Source organism: Ranitomeya variabilis, chromosome 2, assembly GCF_051348905.1.
Source record: "Ranitomeya variabilis isolate aRanVar5 chromosome 2, aRanVar5.hap1, whole genome shotgun sequence".
Classification (NCBI taxonomy): Eukaryota; Metazoa; Chordata; class Amphibia; order Anura; family Dendrobatidae; genus Ranitomeya; species Ranitomeya variabilis.
Window position 1 is genome coordinate 841,780,318 of NC_135233.1, and position 20,676 is coordinate 841,800,993.

Below are 20,676 nucleotides of genomic sequence, written 5' to 3' on the forward strand. Positions count from 1 at the left end.
CAGTTTGCTGCTCTGCCCTTTGGCCTCGCCACCGCTCCCAGGGTATTCACCAAGGTCATGGCGGCTGCCGTGGCCATCCTCCATACCCGAGGTGTGGTGGTGTTACCGTATCTAGACGATATCCTCATCAAAGGCCCCTCTTTCCGCACCTGCAAGGAGGCCGTGACCATCACAATAGATACTTTCTCGCCGGGGTTGGAAGATAAACCTCAAAAAATCTTCCCCAGTACCGGCTCAGCGAATTTCCTTTCTAGGAATGATGCTGGATTCGTGCCAGGGGTTGGTACTTCTTCCCCCGGAAAAGGTCTCAGTCTTACAGCGGGAAGCTCAGAAGCTCTCCCAACCTCATACTCACTCTCTACGTTTCAGTATGAGAGTCCTCGGCAGGATGGTAGCAGCTATGGAGTCGGTCCCGTTCGCTCAACTACACCTCCGCCCCTTACAGCATGCTCTCCTGGCTGTGTGGGACAAGAACCAGTTATCTCTCGATCGTCGTTTCCTTCTTCCCCAGCGAGTTAGGCAGTCTCTCAGGTGGTGGAGTTTGAAGTCCTCCCTGAATCAAGGGAAGTCCTTTCTCCCAGTACATTGGCTAGTTTTGACCACAGATTCCAGTCTTCTGGGCTTGGGAGCAGTGTTCCACCATCACACTGCCCAGGGCCGCTGGTCCCTTCAGGAAGCTCGTCTGCCCATCAACATCCTGGAAATACGGGCAATCAGGTTTGCTCTTCTTCATTTCCATCCCTTCCTGACGGGACGTCCCATCAGGATTCAGTCCGACAATGACACAGCAGTGGCATACCTCAACCGGCAGGGGGGAACATGCAGCAAGGCAGCCATGACCCGAGGTAGGCCACGTCCTTCGTTGGGCCGAAGAAAACCGCTCAAGGATATCAGCGGTTCACATCCCGGGAGTGGAAAATTGGGAGGCAGATTTCCTCAGCCGCCAAGGTCTCGACTGCGAAGAATGGTGTCTCCATCTGGAGATCTTCCACCAGATCTGCCGTCGTTGGGGAACCCCGGACGTGGATCTGATGGCCTCATGGCTAAATTCCAAGGTTCCCAATTTCATAGCTCAGTCCCACGATCCGACAGCCATCGGGGCAGATGCACTCGTTCACTCGTGGCATCAGTTCCAGCTGACGTACATATTTCCCCCGCTTCCCTTGCTGCCGAGAGTCATCAAGAAGATAGAGCGGAGGGGGTACCAGTAATCCTCATTGCGCCAGGTTGGCCGCGCAGGGCCTGGTATGCCGAACTAGTTCAACTAGTCGCCGATGTCCCCTGGCAATTACCGAATCGCACAGACCTGTTGTCCCAGGGCCCCATTTCCCACCAGAACTCCGAGGCCCTGTGTTTGACGGCATGGCCGTTGAGTCCTGGGTGCTGACACAGGCAGGCATCTCTCAGAAAGTCATTTCTACCATGATCAGTTCTAGAAAGCATACGTCTATGCGTATATATCATCGCATTTGGAAGACCTTCTTCTCATGGTGCCAGGACTGTGGACGCTCTCGTCTTGAATTTTCAGTTCCTTCCATCTTCGAATTCCTTCAGTTGGGATTGGACTTAGGTCGCGCCCTTAGTTCTCTCAAAGGGCAGATTTCAGCCTTGTCAGTTCTGTTCCAACATAGAATTGCCAACAGATTACAGGTGAAGACGTTCATTCAGGGAGTTTCCCATATGGTGCCGCCCTATAAGATGCCATTGGAACCATGGGACCTTAATTTGGTCCTCGGCGTCTTGCAGGAGGCTCCTTTTGCACCTCTGCAGGATGTTTCTTTGGCTCTTCTGTCATGGAAAGTTGCCTTCCTGGTTGTGGTCACGTCCATCCGACGAGTCTCAGAACTGGCGGCCTTGTCTTTCCAAGTTCATTTCCTAATTTTTCATCAGGATAAGGTGGTTTTGAGAACATCCCCATCTTTTCTACCGAAAGTTGTCTCATCTTTCCACCTCAATGAGGAAATTGTTTTGCCTTCACTTTGCCCGGTGCCAGTACATCGCACCGAGAAGGCTCTCCACACACTGGACTTCGTCAGAGCTCTTAGGAGATAAGTCTCGAGGACAGCGTCTTTCTGCAGGTCAGATGCCCTGTTTGTGCTCCCAGAAGGGCCAAGGAAAGGTCTAGCCGCTTCCAAAGCTACCATAGCCAAGTGGATTAGTTCAGCTATCTAGGAGTCCTACTGAGTCAGAGGTCACTCCGTCCCAGCAGGGATTAAGGCTCATTTTACTCGGTCAGTGGGTGCGTCCTGCAGAGCTGCGACTTGGTCCAGCCTGCATACGTTTACGAAACATTACCATGTCCATTCTCAGGCCTAGGCAGATGAGTCTGTCAGCAGAAGAATTTTGCAAGCGGCAGTAACTTGTGGGTACAAGGAGCAATTGCAGAGGTACAAGGAGCAATTGCAGTGGATTGTTTTCCCACCCAGGGACTGCTTTAGGATGTCCCATGGTCCTGTGTCCCCCAATGAGGCGTTAAGAAATAGGGATTTTTGTGTACTCACCGTAAAATCCTTTTCTCCGAGCCAATCATTGGGGGACACAGCACCCTCCCTGTTAGCCTATTGGCTCTATTTTTTCTCTGTGTTGACTTGGTTTTGACATAGTTCATTCTTGTTAATTGTTAAGCTCCTACTGCTTTGTTACCGAACTGGTTCACTTAGAGCCAGCAGGAGGGTGTATACTGCAGGGGAGGACTTATTCTTTATGTGTTAACTTGGTGTCCTCCTAGTGGCAGCAGCATAATGCCCATGATCCTGTGTCCCCCAATGATTGGCTCGGAGAAAAGGATTTTATGGTGAGTACACAAAAATCCCTATATTAGGACATTTTTAGGATCATAATTTAAGAAATTATTCCTCTTCTTGGCAATATTGTGGTATGGCTGATTGTTCGTTCCTCTAGTTCTACAAAATGTATAATAGAAAAAGAAAGCTTGATACTCACAGACTAAAAATTTACTTAAAGGATTAGTTAAAGTTTGAGCAATTGGTGAACCAAGCTGTATTGTTTGATTGGTTACAGGATTATTTTGATCAGTATGTCCTTACTTTGTTTCTATCTCTAGGTATAACACTGTGTTGAGTGTTTGCTGTCTGAGACCAGATTTGGCAATTCTTCCCAATAGTGACTTGACAGAGGTGCGTTCTATATGGTACTATTGCAGTTTCCATTGCAAACCTGTTAATTCACCGTATGATATACTGCCTGGTTCTAAATGATAAATTATACCACCCAGGTAACACTATTGCTTTAATAAGTGATTAAAGAGAGAAAGAATTACCTCCTGAGATTATTTAAATTATAGTCATCATATATATATTAAAAAGTTTCTTATCGCTGGTACTATTGATTTATGGGGGAAACTAAAATTTATATATATCTTCAATGAGGTATCACATTACATATCCATATGGAGAGGGAAAAAGGGAGAAGGCAGTGCACACAAAAAGACAGTGGGGGGGGGAGGAGTGCTAAAAATGCAGGAGTCTGTAAATTAATTCTCACAGTGATATAATGTCATAAATCTGATGGTCCATCACACACATTAACTCTGTTCAGTGTCGAGGAAGGATGTAATATGTAAAGAAGTATTCCTAACCTAGACAGTTATCACATATTCCCAAGGATATTTCGTAAATGTCTGATAGTTGTGAGTGCCAGGCTAAGAGTGAATGAAGTTGTCCATGCATGTCCGATGGTTGCCTCACCAGGAGAGACGTGTTGGAATGGTATACATGACAAGACTCTTGCCTTCCAGGTATTAAAACCCTCAGCATTCAATATAGAGAACTCTGTTAAAAGCAGGATGAAAAGTTGCACATCTAATCAACTCCAATTCAATTTATCAACTCCATAGCTCCATGTTAACTTGCATTTTGGATTTTGATCTCTGCAGCTCTGGGAATGTGAAGATGTGTGCACATATACATAGGCATAAGTGACATGTATGAATTCTGCCCATCTTGACCTTTATTTTAAGGTGGAATTGTATGTCACAGGCTCTGCTTCGGTCAGATTTTTAGCCACAAACATGATTAATTATGCACTTACTATGAAAATGTAACATCTGGTGCAAAATGTTATGTAGACCTCCAGTTACAAAGTACAGGAAGTAATTTTCAGTGTGTCAGGTTTCTGCTTTTTGAAAATGTGCTGATGCATATGTGTTTATTAGTTTTTTGGGGGCATGCTTAGCTGATCATAATTGTGTTGCACTATTTTCTCTGTAGATTGGAGAGCGTGGAGCAAACTTGAGTGGTGGTCAGAGGCAAAGAATCAGTCTGGCAAGAGCCCTCTACAGTGACCGTAGCATTTTCATTCTGGATGATCCCCTTAGTGCCTTAGATGCCCATGTAGGCAATCACATCTTCAACAGTGCCATCAAAAAGCACCTGAAATCTAAAACTATTTTGTTTATCACCCACCAACTTCAGGTAAAGGTCAGAGCCGAGAGAGGTGCTAAGAATGGTGCCAGGGTGACATAGCCTGAAAACATGGTCACATTTGCCACACCTTCTGTCATTCTATGCCCTCTTTACTACTTTCTACCTCCAGTACCTTGTGGACTGTGATGAAGTCATTTACATGAAGGAAGGATGCATTTCAGAAAGAGGGACGCATGAGGATCTTATGAAGCTAAATGGAGAATATGCTACAATTTTTAACAACTTTCAACTAGGGGATGCTCCTCATATTGAGGTAAGTTTTAGGCTTTTTAACTGCTTTTTGGATTACTCTTGTAATATTAAGTCAGGAAATCAAACTTTTCTTAGGTTGATGAACTTAAAATAGCCATCTTCGTTGTAGCCTTCTACCCTTTATGGGTTTTTACACAAATTTGATCTTTTAATAATAAAGATTGATTTTATGTGTAGATCCATAGTGGAAATAATTAGTATTCAATAAATCAAACACAGCGTAATATTATTATTATTATTTATTATTATAGCGCCATTTATTCCATGGCGCTTTACATGTGAGGAGGGGTATACATAATTAAAACAAGTACAATAATCTTGAACAATACAAGTCACAACTGTTACAGGAGGAGAGAGGACCCTGCCCGCGAGGGCTCACAATCTACAAGGGATGGGTGAGGATACAGTAGGTGAGGATAGAGCTGGTCGTGCAGTGGTTTGGTCAATCGGTGGTTACTGCAGGTTGTAGGCTTGCCGGAAGAGGTAGGTCTTCAGGCTCTTTATGAAAGTTTCGATGGTAGGTGAGAGTCTAATATGTTGCGGTAGAGAGTTCCAGAGTAGGGGTGATGCGCGAGAGAAATCTTGTATGCGATTGTGGGAAGAGGAGATAAAAGGGGAGTAGAGAAGGAGATCTTGTGAGGATCGGAGGTTGCGTGCAGGAAAGTACCGGGAGACGAGGTCACAGATGTATGGAGGAGACAGGTTGTGGATGGCCTTGTATGTCATGGTTAGGCTTTTGTACTGGAGTCTCTGGGTAATGGGGAGCCAGTGAAGGGATTGACAGAGGGGAGAGGCCGGGGAATAGCGGGGGGACAGGTGGATTAGACGGGCAGCTGAGTTTAGAATAGATTGGAGGGGTGCGAGAGTGTTAGAGGGGGAGGCCACAGAGCAGGAGGTTACAGTAGTCGAGGCGGGAGATGATGAGGGCATGGACTAGGGTTTTTGCAGATTCTTGGTTTAGGAATGTATGGATCCGTGAGATATTTTTGAGTTGAAGTTAATCTAAAATAATGGTAATAAAGTTTCCTGTTGGCTACTGTAGCACAGTTTCCGACAGGTAGTCCATTACTGGCACAGTACTGCTAGAATTGTCACTTCACTGAATTCAGCTCTGTAGTGACATAAAGTCACAATAACATTGTATCGTTATCATATGTCTGCAAAATATAAGGATTCTTTATGTTACCAAAACCTTTCATCCAAATCTGCATCGCATTAAGAAACTAGCCTTTTCTGATAATCTCCATATGCCTCTACCGAACTGCTCTGAATTACCTCTGAAATGATTTCTGACAAAGGGTCCAAGTTGGTGGAGGTATTTATTGGGGGAACGTCTGCTTGTGTCATGCTAGTGTAATCTGCATGGCTATAAAGTTTATTTATAAAGAGAAAACAATTAGGGGGTATTCCCATCTCATACATTTATGGCATATGCACTGGATTCTCTATAAATTTATAGTAGATGGGTGTTCACACCAATGGAGGCTCTGTTGATTGAAGCCATCAGTGAATTGACCACTTCTCCACTGACCGCAGCACGAGATGGGCCTCTATTCTTGAGATAACTAGTGGCACCAGCCTCTGTTATATACTTATTGTTTATCCTGTGGATATGTCATAAATGTAGAAGATGGGAATTAGATTTTCTCTTCATGGTTCAGTCACAGAATCGCATTTAATGAACCCTGACTCACCTTTAACCTTCACAAAGCTCTTAATCCATTATTATTAGTAGTAGTGTTGGCTGTATACAGTAGCATGTTATTTATTGCTCCCTTGGTTCCGCTTAGATGTGATTGACATGTTCATGTGTATATGTATGTAGTCAATAGTTAAAGGGAATCTGTCACTAAGTTTTTGTTACCCTATCTGAGAGTTGTAGGATGTAGGGGCAGATACCCTGATTTCAGCAATGTATCACTTAATGAGCAGCTTGTTGCAGTTTTGGTAAAATCTTCTTTCTATCTGCTGCAGACTACCAGGTCTCTGATTGCTAAGCTCTGTATAACCCACCCACACCAATGATTGGCAGCTTTCTGTGTACACGGTTTATAGGTACCATCTTCCTAGTTGGTAATGTGGTTGGGTTATACAGAGCTCATGCATATGGAGGACTACATGGCAGCAGGTTTAATAGACCTCAAGTGACAATCTCCTACTGATAAAAAAGTGATTTTATCAAAACTACAGTACTCTGCCCTGTAAGTGACACTTTTCTGGAATGAGGGTCTCTGTCGCTACATTTTGCCTCTCTCGGATTAGGTGATAAAATCCTTGTTGACAGATTTCTTTTAATGCTGAGAAAGGTGGTAGCAACATGTCAGCTGTCAGGTTCTCTTTAAATGAGCTACCAAACAGGTGGAAAAAGAAATGGATGGGATGTTTTTAACATGATGTAAGGCACACTCACCCACTCTTACATCTATGGACATAGTGTATGCCACTCTTGTGCTCTGTGCCAGGACTATAAGCAGTGTTGTCCTTTTCTTCAGTCACCTAACCATTGAGACTTGTGAATGGGACACCTGGGACTGACCACCATATCAGCAGGTGCTGAATCCACGGGGTTAGAGCATGGACTTTGCCTCAATTTAAAGTTTTAAAAACATCTCTCTCCTTTTCTCATTTTTGAATTTATTTTTTCTGCGTATATCAGCAAGCCTGTTTTAATTTTCTTCATAGCCTGGCAACCAAGTATGTTTTCCTTTGGCCTATTACTGTAACATACAGGAGATTTTTACATGACGCTTTAAAGGGAATCTTTGTTAGGAATCTCCTTCTGTGACCGCTGAGCATTTTGTACCTTGGATGCAGCAATGTGATCCTGCTCAGTCAATTATCCAAGTGATTTTTTTTTTTAAAGGTTCTTCCCAGAATCTAAAGTGATCCATTCACTGTCTTTGGAACAGCCAGAGAAACTGAGTACAGCTCTATTTTTGGCAATCCCATATACACAGTCAATGGAGCAGAAGTCGATCAGGCACACCTCTGTCTCATTCCAGATTGGGCTCTGCAGAACATTGTTCTCATGATCCAAAGTCCACTTGGGGTCCTGGTGATCAGTAATTTATAACCTATGTTATGGATATTTAATAACTTTGGATTCTGGGAACAACCCTTTATATAATATGCATAGAAGGATATGTTTATTGTGCTACTTGAAGATTAAAGGAGTTTTCCAGCCAAATATGTTGACCTCTGGTATGCCCAACTGTTAGAAGAAGTTTATCTTATTATCAAGTTTTTACAAGTTCAATAAAACGAGCCATTTGGTAGATCACCGTTTGGTGTATTCAGAAACAGAAGTATATATAGAATTTGGCCTTGCACTGAAACCAGGTTTTGCATATGATTAACCATTTATGTTTTTTTCTTTCTACTTTTCTTATTTGAAAAATATTAAAATGTGAATTTTTTCTTTGCAGGTGAGTCTCAAAAAAAATGTGAGCAGTTCATTAAAAAAGCCTTCAGACAAAGGAAACAAGTCGGGGTCTGTGAAGAAAGAGAAGGTCACAAAAAAGGAAGATGGTGAGCTATTACTACATCAGTAGCAGTTAGTGATCTACCATAAGTTTTTCGTTTTAAGGTTGATGTATGTGTAGGAATTTCACTAATCCGTTAGTAAAATTGTCATGATATATATGCCATCATTTGCAAGTCTGATCATAGGGGCATATGTATTGCAAATTTCAGATTCTTTTCATACATGCTCACTGACCCAGTAGTTGTAATTTTCCTGTATGCACAATCGGTTGTAATCCATGACCATTGCCTTCTCTAAATAGGGTCCCTCGGAAACCGATAAATCATAGCTACTAGCTCATTATGGTTACTTGGAAATGGGCATTCAGATGGCAAAGTGAGTCTTGTTTATTGGAGAGCACGATTCTTATTCCACAATATGCAATTAATACTTACATTAAAGGTAACCTGTCACCCCCAAAATGGAAGATGAGCTAAGCCCACCAGCATCAGGGGCTTATCTACAACATTCTGTAATGCTGTAGATAAGCCCCCGATGTATCCTGAAAGATGAGAAAAAGAGGTTAGATTATACTCACCCAGGGGCGGTCCCGCTGCGGTCTGGACTAATGGGTGTCGCGGTCCGGGGCCTCCCATCTTCTTACAATGACTTTCTCTTCTTGTCTTCACACTGCGGCTCTGGCGCAGGCGTACTTTGTCTGCCCTGTTGAGGGCAGAGCAAAGTACTGCAGTGCGCAGGCTTCGGGAAAGGTCAGAGAGGCCCAGCACCTGCGCACTGCAGTACTTTGCTCTGCCCTCAACAGGGCAGACAAAGTACGCCTGCGCCAGAGCTGCAGCGTGAAGACAAGAAGAGGACGTCATCCTATGAAGATGGGAGGCCCCGGACCGCGATGCCCATAGGATCGGACTGCCCCCCAGGTGAGTATATTCTAACCTCTTTTTCTCATCTTTCAGGATACATCGGGGACTTATCTACAGCATTAGAGAATGCTGTAGATAAGCCCCTGATGCTGGTGGACTTAGCTCATCTTCGATTTTGGTGGTGACAGGTTCCCTTTAAAGAGATATGTTATCAGGAAATGAGATCCCTAACTAAAGGCATGTTTGTAATGGCCATTTAAACACTGTCGGGCGATGGCGGACGGAGAAATAAGACTGTTATCACGCTACAGAGAGAAGGAATAACCCGGGAGTGGACCCTCTGGGTCACGGCCCCAGAGCCCCCAAGGGCGAGCAAACCTGGTGGATGCGCCCCCTATACAGGGAGCGTTAGGAGCAGGCCCTAGGAGGATGGAACCGCAACTGCCGGAGCCTAAGGGACGACTGGGTCAAGACGAAGTAGCAGGACGAAAGGGAATATGCAGGAACCAACGATAGCTGAGGCGGAGAGCTGAAAATGAAACAGAAACAGTAAATGACGGTAACTGAGGAAAACAGACACAGGGTAAGACCATAGGACATGGACAGGACGAGGTAGGGAAAGGACCGAAATAGGGAACACAAAGGAGTGGTGACAAACTAACAAAGAAGGACAAGGGCACGTAAGGCCGATAGCTGAGAGAACAGGAAGGACCTGAGGACGACGAAGGGACACCTAAACTAAAAGGCGTCACAGCAGCGAAGATTCACAGGCGCCTTACCTGGGTAAGCGCTGAACAGAAATAACCGGTGGGCGCCGCCATATTGGAGGCGGTGCCACCGGGTCACGACCTCCCAGAATCCCAGGCGGCGGAAGAAGCGCTATGGCGCATGCGCGAAGCGCCTGGAGCCAGAGAAGCCGGGCAGAATGCGGACAGGAAAGACGTCGGGAGCGCACCGGCCGGACAGGTAAGTATGAGCGGTCGTGACAACTGTCATGAGAGCTGGAAGAACAGTGCCCGCCCACTGCATTTGTTATTAAAACTTCAGCGATGAATGGCTCTATAATTTGCAAATTAAAGCCCACAAGAAAGGCAAAGGGCTTTTACAAACATGCCTTTAATTAAGGGACTAATTTCCTTAATGTGGTACCGCTATGGCTACACACACTGCATAGTGCGAAGATTGTGTAGAATACCTAGAGACTAAAGAGGATGTATCTGGTGTAATAATAGTTAAACCTAAAAATATAGTCAACAACTAAGAAAATAATAATTAAATGTCAATTTTTATTTAGATAATACATAAAATTAAGAACAAGTCCACAGTATAGTATTCAAAATAATTTTATTAAATAATGAAGCATAAAAAATAAATCACAAAACATGTATAGGCAAAATAAAAAAAAAGCAAAACAGAAAAAGGTTCATATATGAAGGACAGCCCCCCGAGGAAGCCCACGTGAAACGCGCGTTGGGGCTGTACTGGACAATAACATCACGCAGGCAACTTTGAGTACGCTGGCCGTTGCTATAACATTGCCCCATATGTGACTCCGCTTGTGTCCCAGGTTATACTATGCATGCTCTCATATACTAGGGAGTTAATATCACCTGTTACGTCTGTAGAAGCGTGCTTGTTACATACAGCTTAGGGCTGAACTGATGACTCTTTAGCGACACTGGGTAATTGTGCTGCACTGCATGTGCACTAAGCCCTTTATGCCTTTACTAATTATGAGACTATTGATATTGTTTTAGGACCTTATTTTCTCTGACCCTGTTTACACTTGTGATGTGTATATGTTCTTCATACCTGGCAATAGGTCCAGTTTTTGACATTTGGGTAGTATGTTTCAGTGGGCTTTTGCTTCCATAAAATTAAGAACAGTAGAGAAAATATCCACAAGTGGATTAAAAAATGCAGGGGTTGGAGGTAGTACTGTAACATTAAATAAGCTCTAATGTAAACAGTGTAAATAATGCACTAATATAGAATAAGTGATCAAAGAAGATATAATTAGGGATGGACTTTTTACCTGAGCTTTAACGAGAGAATTGTAGTCAAAGCTCAGGCGAAACGCGCATTGGGCAGTTGTAGTGTGCATTTGTGGAATTTGTACTAACCGGTCAGCTGCTTGATTTTTGCACCTTCATATTCAGATGGTCTTTTTGATCCAATGATACTTTCAGCTATGCACCTTTTTCCCATTTGTATGTATTGATTTAATTATGTAGTTGTTTAAAATTCTTCTGGCGCTGGCACATTATTTAATAGTACTCCTATTTTATATTAAATGTCGACTATCTATTAATATATGTAGATGCTTGTATTTATTCTAATATAATAATAGGAACTAGCTGATCATACATCTACCGTAAATGTTTTTTACTGTACTTATATTGGCCGCAGTTTTTTGTGGTCTGAACAGTTGCTTTTTACTCCCTACAGTATTTACAAAAAAAATCATTTATACTATTTGTTTCATTATTTGTGGAGACTTCCGTCCGTCCCTAATCATACATTACTTAATAATGTATTCTATATTGGTGCATTATTTACATGGTGTTTCCATTTGTGTTTATTCATTTTTACTGTACTACCTCCAACCCCTGCATTTTGTTAATTCACTTGTGGATATTTTCCTTACTGTTCTTAATTTCATGTACAGTATTATCTAAATAAAATTGACATTTATTATTTTCTTATTTGTGGATTGTGTTTGTAGATTTAATAGTTCCAGTGCATGCACAATGTTTGTGTAATTAACAATATGTGTTAATTGGTGTAATAATATGCTTATGCTGATAAGAATTATTAGGATTTGTTTAAAAACAATCCTACTGTAATCCACAGGCCAGCTTATGCAGATGGAGGAGAAAGGCAAAGGCTCAGTGCCGTGGTCAGTTTATGGAGTCTATATCCAGGCAGCCGGAGGTCCTTTTGCATTTTTTGTCATCATGGCCTTGTTTGTGCTCAATGTTGGAAGCACAGCATTCAGCAATTGGTGGCTCAGTTATTGGATTAAGCAAGGAAGCGGGGTAAGATCCTCATTTCATGTTAAATGTGATGTAAAATCCAGTATCCACTGTAAACACACTTAATATCCAAGATGGAATAGTCCTATGGATCGATGGAGATACCATGCAATGTGTTTTCCAAGTCGTTTTCCTGCTGTAGAAAGTGATTTGGAAATCTTTTGTGTATTCTTACAGAACACGTCTGTGCTGTTACACAATGAAACTGTGATCAGTAGCAGCATGAAGGACAATCCTCATATGCTCTACTACACCGGCATCTATGCTCTGTCCATGGTTGTCATGCTCATCCTGAAAGCAGTGCGTGGCGTTGTCTTTGTCAAGGTAATGAATTTTGGGTTAGCTTTGATTGGTCTACTGACTGCTCTGCTTGGATTACTAATGTTCCCTCCTTTAATTTGTTTCAGGGAACTCTCCGAGCTTCTTCTAAACTTCATGACGAACTTTTTAGACGCATTCTCCGAAGCCCCATGAAGTTCTTTGACACAACTCCAACAGGTCGAATTCTTAACAGGTTTTCTAAAGACATGGATGAAGGTCAGTTCTCTTGTACTGTTGGACTGGTTGTAACCTATTGGTTTCATTCACACACAATTTTTGTCAGCATTTTTAAATATTTTCTAGGATTTTAACCCCTTTCTGACCTCGGACGGGATAGTACGTCCGAAGTCAGAAGCCCCGCTTTGACACGGGCTCCGGCGGTGAGCCCGCATCAAAGCCGGGACATGTCAGCTGTTTTGAACAGCTGACATGTGCCCGTAATAGGCGCGGGCAGAATCGCGATCTGCCCGCGCCTATTAACTAGTTAAATGACGCACACCTGCATTTCTGCTACATAGCAGCGAACATCAGATCGCTGCTATGTAGCAGAGGCGATCGCGTTGTGCCTGCTTCTAGCCTCCCATGAAGGCTATAGAAGCATGGCAAAAGTAAAAAAAAAAAAAAAAAGTTAAAAAAAATGTGAAAAAAGTAAAAAAAAAATATAAAAGTTTAAATCATCCTCCTTTCGCCCCAATCAAAATAAGTCAATAAAAAAAAATCAAACCTACACATATTTGGTATCGCCGCGTTCAGAATCGCCCGATCTATCAATAAAAAAAAGCATTAACCTGCTCGCTAAGCGGCGTAGCAAGAAAAAAATTCGAAACGCCAGAATTACGTTTTTTTGGTCGCTGCGACATTGCATTAAAATGCAATAACGGGCGATCAAAAGAACGTATCTGCACCGAAATGGTATCATTAAAAACGCCAGCTCGGCACGCAAAAAATAAGCCCTCAACCGACCCCAGATCATGAAAAATGGAGACGCTACGAGTATCGGAAAATGGCGCAATTTTTTATTTTTATTTTTTTATTTTTATTTTTTTAGCAGAGTTTGGAATTTTTTTTTCACCACTTAGATAAAAAAATAACCAGTCATGTTAGGTGTCTATGAACTCGTACTGACCTGGAGAATCATAATGCAGGTCAGTTTTAGCATTTAGTGAACCTAGCAAAAAAGACAAAAAACAAGTGTGGGACTGCACTTTTTTTGCAATTTCGCCTCACTTGGAATTTTTTCCCCGTTTTCTAGTACACGACATGGTAAAACCAGTGATGTCGTTCAAAAGTACATCTCGTCCCGCAAAAAATAAGCCCCCACATGGCCAAATTGACGGAAAAATAAAAAAGTTATGGCTCTGGGAAGGAGGGGAGCGAAAAACGAACACGGAAAAACGGAAAATCCCAAGGTCATGAAGGGGTTAAAGTGTTTTTTTTTGTTTTTGTTTTTTTTTCCCATGTCCTATACAGGAGCCTATGGGTAGATACTAGAAAAAAAGCTACAGCCAGAGCATGTTGTGGCTTTAATTAAAAACCCAAAAAGAAATCTTCAAAAACACCTCAAACAAAAAGCAATTGTCAGTAGCGGGCAACACATGTGGTTCTGATAGCAAATTCTGATCAAACTGTGTTTGTCACATTTTACTTTCTGTCTAAACCCTTTAAGATGTTTTTATAATACTCCTTTATGAACTATAACTAGTAATGATCGAGCATGCTTGGATAAGGTGTTATCTGAGCATGCTCTTGTGCTAAATAGAGTATCTTCTGTGTGCTCGAATACTATGTTGGAGTCCGCATGGCTGCATGTCTACATGCAGAGATTGTCTACTAAACAGGCAATCCCTGCATGTGTTGCGATTGTTAAACAGTCGCAAGACATGCAACCGCGGGGACTTGAGCATATTATTTGAGCACTCCAAAGATACTCTGTTAGCACAAGAGCATGCTCAGATAACACCTTATCCGAGCATGTTCGCTCATCAGTAACTATAACATGGTGTTTTGCTGATCTGACTCCACCTTTGTCATACGTTCGCCAATTAATATTCATCATTATGTTTTTGTTTGTTTTTTTGCAGTTGATGTCCGCCTTCCCTTTCAAGCTGAAATGTTTGTTCAAAATGTCATACTAGTTTTCTTTTGTCTGGGAGTCATATCTGGTGTCTTCCCATGGTTCCTGTTGGCAGTCGGACCACTTATTATCTTGTTCACCATTTTGCATGTTGTTTCCAGGCAAGTGCTATGTTGCAGACATTTCTGGGATTGTTATAAACTCGTATTACATGGGTACATTGTGTTTATGTTGATCCAGGATTAGAATAGAGGGATCTGATTGTTTTTTTTCTTTTCCAGCACAAGAATCACATGTGTCCATGGATGGTGTCTGGCATTGCAGCTTATTGTTATTGGTAGTACTGAAGATGATTTGTGGTACCAGACTCCGTCAATGGAGACATGTGGCACAGACTCAAAGAAGCACTCCTATGAATTTTTTTTCTTCATTAAATGTGTGTATGGTGTGTAGTGTGACTATATTAATATGCTCACCTTCCGCCACTCTCTCCGGTTTCCAGCGCTGTTCTCCTTTTTTCGAGGTCATGTGCTCTGCATGACCCGAAGGTGGCTTTTACAGTGTAAGTCTATGGAGCGTTAGGATAAGGAACCATAGACTTACATTTTAAAAAAGACTTCTGGCTCACACATCGAGCATAAAGAGAGCCAGCTAGTCAGAATTGCAGTGATATAGTACTCCCGCCAGTTGACACCTGTGACCAAAGGTAAACTTTTTACCGCCGGTCACAGCTGCTGGCGCTCTGACCGTCGCAATAATCTTACTGCCGATTATAGCTGCTGGTGTTTCTTGCACTGTCTATATGTATATATTGTACCCCAAATGAATGTACAACTATAAAAAATAGTTTAGAAACGCCTATAGGCAATAACAGTCCTTTGCCATCAGAGGATTAAACATCTATTAATATGTTGTGAAAAATTATGCAATTGTATATTTTATTAGTGAATGTAAGTAACGGACATACTATTCATCTTTTACAGGGTGTTCATTCGGGAGCTGAAGAGACTGGATAACATTACGCAAAGTCCATTCTTGTCACACATAACATCAAGTATTCAAGGACTATCTACCATTCACGCATACAGCAGAGGGCATGAGTTTCTGCACAGGTCAGTGTGCCATTGGTTAAGAATGGTTGAAATTCATAGAAAGCTATAGTAATTTCTCATCTCACTCCATCTTTGGTTCTCCTATATTTTTCTGATTACTTTTCAGGTATCAGGAGTTGTTGGACAATAACCAGGCCCCCTTCTATCTGTTTAGCTGTGCTATGCGCTGGTTAGCCATTCGTCTGGATATAATCAGTATATCTCTAATCACTACTACTGGCCTCATGATTGTGTTAATGCATGGGGAAATCTCTCCAGCATACGCTGGCCTTGCAATGTCCTACGCAGTACAGGTCAGTGAAGGATTTATGTCATTGGATTTGTATTGTGATATTCTCCCATTCTAGACAAGCCATTTATATTCTTCACTGCTGGCACCTTGAAAAAAGAGACTGTTTTGTTCAGCTTTATGACTCTGCATGCCAGATTTCACCCCATGTCACTTTGTGAGCAATGACTTGCAGTATTTTGCTTTAATTTGATATAGTTCATAACAGGCAAGCTGTATCTTTGAATAGTCCTGTTGAAAGGGGTTGTCCGGTATTCAACTAAAAGTCTGCAGTCACTCTGTGACTGCAGACTTGTGAATCTTCACATTCTCATTGCACACACTGCATTCTGTCGGGATTTTCTGGCACCTAGAGTGGTGGTCATGTGACCGCAAGTATGAAATACGCCAGGCCTCATTCCGATTAGACGGTTTCCGGCATCACTCAATACACATGCCTTGAGCGAATGTGTGTCCATCTAGTCAAAATGTGGCTGGGAAAATGCATGTCTGCAGTTGCTTTATGTAGTTTGTAGTTTTAGACCGGACAACCCCTTTAACCCCTTCGCGCCACACGCCGTACTAGTACTGCGCTGCCGGCACTGCATTTGTGCCAGCCGCAGTACTAGTACGGCGCATCGATCACCGCGGTCTCGCGCTGAGCGCCGCGGTGATCGGGTGTGGGTGTCAGCTGTATATGACAGCTGACACCCCGCAGCAATGCCCACGATCGGCGCTATCGCCGATCGAGGGCATTTAACCCCTCTGATGCCGCTGTCAATAGTGACAGCGGCATAGAGGGGGATCGCGCAGGGACGGGGGCTCCCTGCGCTCTCCCACCGGAGCAACGCGATGAGATCCAAGGTGGCCGTGGGACTCCTTCCGGGTCATCAGATGACCTAGCTTGCCGGCGCCTGCTTAGAGTTCCTAATAGCAGGCGCCGGCAAGCCTCCTGAACGTTCCTGTAAGATCGGTGATCTGACAGAGTGCTATGCACAGTCAGATCAGCGATCTGTGATGTCCCCCCCTGGGACAAAGTAAAAAAGTTTAAAAAAAAGTGTCCACATGTGTAAAAAAAGAAAAAAAAAAACCTAAATAAAGAAAAAAAAATAAAAAATTCCCATAAATACATTTCTTTATCTAAATGAAAAAAAAAAATCACACAATAAAAGTACACATATTTAGTATCGCCGCGTCCGTAACGACCCCACCTATAAAACTATATCACTAGTTAACCCCTTCAGTGAACACCGTAGAAAAACAAACAAACAAAAAAAACAAACAACGCTTTATTCTCATACTGCCAAACAAAAAGTGGAATAACACGCGATCAAAAAGACGGATATAAATAACCATGGTACCGCTGAAAACGTCATCTTGTCCCGCAAAAAAGGAGCCGCCACACAGCATCATCAGCGAAAAAATTAAAAAGTTATAGTCCTCAGAATAAAGCGATGCCAAAATAATTATTTTTTCTATAAAATAGTTTTTATCGTATAAAAGCGCCAAAACATAAAAAAATGCTATAAATGAGGTATCGCTGTAATCGTACTGACCCGAAGAATAAAACTGCTTTATCAATTTTACCACACGTGGAATGGTATAAACGCCCCCCCTAAAAGAATTTCAGGAATTGCTGGTTTTTGTTCATTCCGCCTCCCAAAAATCGGAATAAAAAGCGATCAAAAAATGTCATGTGCCCGAAAATGGTACCAATAAAAACGTCAACTCGTCCTGCAAAAAACAAGATCTCACATGACTCTGTGGGCCAAAATATGGATAAATTATAGCTCTCAAAATGTGGTGATGCAAAAACTATTTTTTGCAATAAAAAGCGTCTTTTAGTGTGTGATGGCTGCCAACCATAAAAATCCGCCCAAAAAACGCTATAAAAGTAAATCAAATCCCCCTTCATCACCCCCCTTAGTTAGGGAAAAATAATACAATTTTAAAAAATATATTTATTTCCATTTTCCCATTAGGCTACTTTCACACTAGCGTCGGTACGGGGCCGTCGCGCTGCGTCGGCCCGACGTACCGACACATACTGTGCAAGCGCCACACAACGGGGGCAGCGGATGCTGTTTTTCCACGCATCCGCTGCCCCATTGTGAGGTGCGGGGAGGTGGGGGCGGAGTTCCAGCCGCGCATGCGCGGTCGGAAATGGTGGACCGTCGGCACACAAAAAAGTTACATGTAACGTTTTTTGCTGCCGGCAGTCCGCCACAACACGACGCAACCGTCGCACGACGGTTGCGACGTGTGTCAATACGTCGCAATGCGTCGCTAATGTTAGTCTATGGGGAAAAAACGCATCCTGCAGATGACTTTGCAGGATGCGTTTTTTCGCCCAAACGACGCATTGCGACGTATGCAAAAAAACGCTAGTGTGAAAGTAGCGCTAGGGTTAGGACTAGGGTTAGGGTTGGGGTTAGGGCTGGGGTTAGGGTTGGGTTTAGGGTTTCAGTTAGAATTGGGGAGTTTTCACTGTTTAGGCACATCAGGGGCTCTCCAAACGCGACATGGCATCCGATCTCAATTCCAGCCAATTCTGCTTTGAAAAACTAAAACAGTGCTCCTTCCCTCCCGAGTTCTCCTGTGCGCCCAAACAGTGGTTCCCCCAACATTTGGGGTATCAGCGTTCTCAGGACAAGTTGGACAACAACTTTTGGGGTCCAATTTGTCCTGTTACCCTTGGGAAAATAAAAATGTGGGGGCTAAAATATCATTTTCGTGGAAAAAAAAATATTTTTTATTTTCATGGCTCTGCGTGATAAACTGTAGTGAAACACTTGTTGGTTCAAAGTTCTCACAACACATCTAGATAAGTTCCTTGGGGGGTCTAGTTTCCATTATGGGGTCACTTGTGGGGGGTTTCTACTGTTTGGGTACATCAGGGGCTCTGCAAATGCAACATGACACCTGCAGACCAATCCATCTAAGTCTGCAATTCAAATGGCGCTCCTTCCCTTCCGAGCTCTGCCGTGCGCCCAAACAGTGGTTCCCCCCCATATATGGGGTATCAGCGTACTCAGGACAAATTGGACAACAACTTTTGTTGTCCAATTTCTCCTGTTACCCTTGGGAAAATAAAAACGTGGGGGCTAAAATATCATTTTCGTGGAAAAAAATATATTTTTTATTTTCGCGGCTCTGCGTTATAAACTGTAGTGAAACACTTGTTGGTTCAAAGTTCTCACAACACATCTAGATAAGTTCCGTGGGGGGTCTAGTTTCCAATATGGGGTCACTTGTGGGGGGTTTCTACTGTTTAGGTACATCAGGGGCTCTGCAAATGCAACATGACACCTGCAGACCAATCCATCTAAGTCTGCATTTCAAACGGCGCTCCTTCCCTTCCGAGCTCTGCTGTGCGCCCAAACAGTGGTTCCCCCCAATGTATGGGGTATCAGCATACTCAGGACAAATTGGACAATAACTTTTGTGGTCCAATTTCTCCTGTTACCCTTGGGAAAAAAAAATTGCGGGCTGAAACATCATTTTGTGGAAAGAAAAAATGATTTTTTAATTTTCACAGCGCTACATTCTAAACTTTAGTGAAACAATTGGGGGTTAAAAGTGCTCACCACACATCTAGATAAGTTCCTTAGGGGGTCTTCTTTCCAAAATGGTGTCACTTGGGGGGTTTACACTGTTTAGGCACGTCAGGGGCTCTCCAAACACGACATGGGTTCCGATCTCAATTCCAGCCAATTTTGCATTGAAAAGTCAAATGGCGCTCCTTCCCTTCTGAGCTCTGCCATGCGCCCAAACAGTGGTTTATCCCCATATATGAAGTATCAGCGTACTCAGGACAAATTGCACAACAATTTTTGGGGTCCAATTTATCCTGTTACCCTTGGGAAAATAAAAAATTAGGGGCAAAAAGATCATTTCTTGTGAAAATTAATATGAATTTTTTTTTACGGCTCTACATTATAAACTTCTGTGAAGCACTTGGAGGTTCAAAGTGCTCACCACACATCTAGATTAGTTCCTTAGAGGGTCTACTTTCCAAAATGGTGTCACTTGTGGGGGTTTCCACTGTTTAGGCACATCAGGGGCTCTCCAATCGCGACATGGGTTCCGATCTCAATTCCAGCAAATCTTGCATTGAAAAGTCAAATGGCGCTCCTTCCCTTCCGAGCTCTGCCATGTGCCCAATCAATGGTTTACCCCAACATGTGTGGGTATCGGTGTACTCAGGACAAATTGTACAACGACTTTTTTGGTCCAATTTCTCCTGTTACCCTTGGTAAAATAAAACAAATTGGATCTGAAGTAAAAATTTTGTGAAAAAAAAGTTAAATGTTCAATTTTTTTTAAACATTCCAAAAATTCCTGTGAAGCACCTGAAGGGTTAATAAACTTTTTGAATGTGGTTTTGAGTACCTTGAGGGGTGCAGTTTTTAGAATGGTGTCACTTTTGGGCATTTTCTGTCATATAGACCCCTCAAAGTCACTTCAAGTGTGAGGTGGTCCGTAAAAAAAAATGGTTTTGCAAATTTTGTTGCAAAAATGAGAAATCGCTGGTCAACTTTTAACCCTTATAACTCCCTAACAAAAAAAAATTGTTTCCAAAATTGTGCTGATGTAAAGCAGACATGTGTGAAATGTTGTTTATTAACTATATTATGTGATATAACTCTCTAATTTAAGGGCATAAAAACTAAAAGTTTGAAAATTGCTAAATTTTCATAATTTTCGACAAATTTTTGTTTTTTTCACAAATAAATGCAAGTCATATCGAAGAAGTTTTACCACTATCATGAAGTACAATATGTCACGAGAAAACATTGTCAGAATCACCAGGATCCGTTGAAGC

General features: G+C 42.6%; 1 protein-coding gene across 4 annotated transcripts in view; it reads left to right on the forward strand.

Annotated features, from left to right (window-relative positions):
• Positions 1-20,676, forward strand: part of ABCC5 (ATP binding cassette subfamily C member 5) — a 123,678-nt gene that overhangs the window by 94,881 nt on the left and 8,121 nt on the right. For all 4 annotated transcript variants that reach the window (XM_077290143.1, XM_077290145.1, XM_077290146.1 and 1 more), the window contains 10 exons: positions 3,065-3,137; positions 4,230-4,433; positions 4,555-4,698; positions 8,123-8,225; positions 11,895-12,079; positions 12,254-12,400; positions 12,484-12,613; positions 14,479-14,632; positions 15,455-15,583; positions 15,690-15,876. In XM_077290143.1, the coding sequence (XP_077146258.1) occupies positions 3,065-3,137; positions 4,230-4,433; positions 4,555-4,698; positions 8,123-8,225; positions 11,895-12,079; positions 12,254-12,400; positions 12,484-12,613; positions 14,479-14,632; positions 15,455-15,583; positions 15,690-15,876 (1,456 nt within the window). The remainder of the gene's footprint in view (positions 1-3,064; positions 3,138-4,229; positions 4,434-4,554; positions 4,699-8,122; positions 8,226-11,894; positions 12,080-12,253; positions 12,401-12,483; positions 12,614-14,478; positions 14,633-15,454; positions 15,584-15,689; positions 15,877-20,676) is intronic.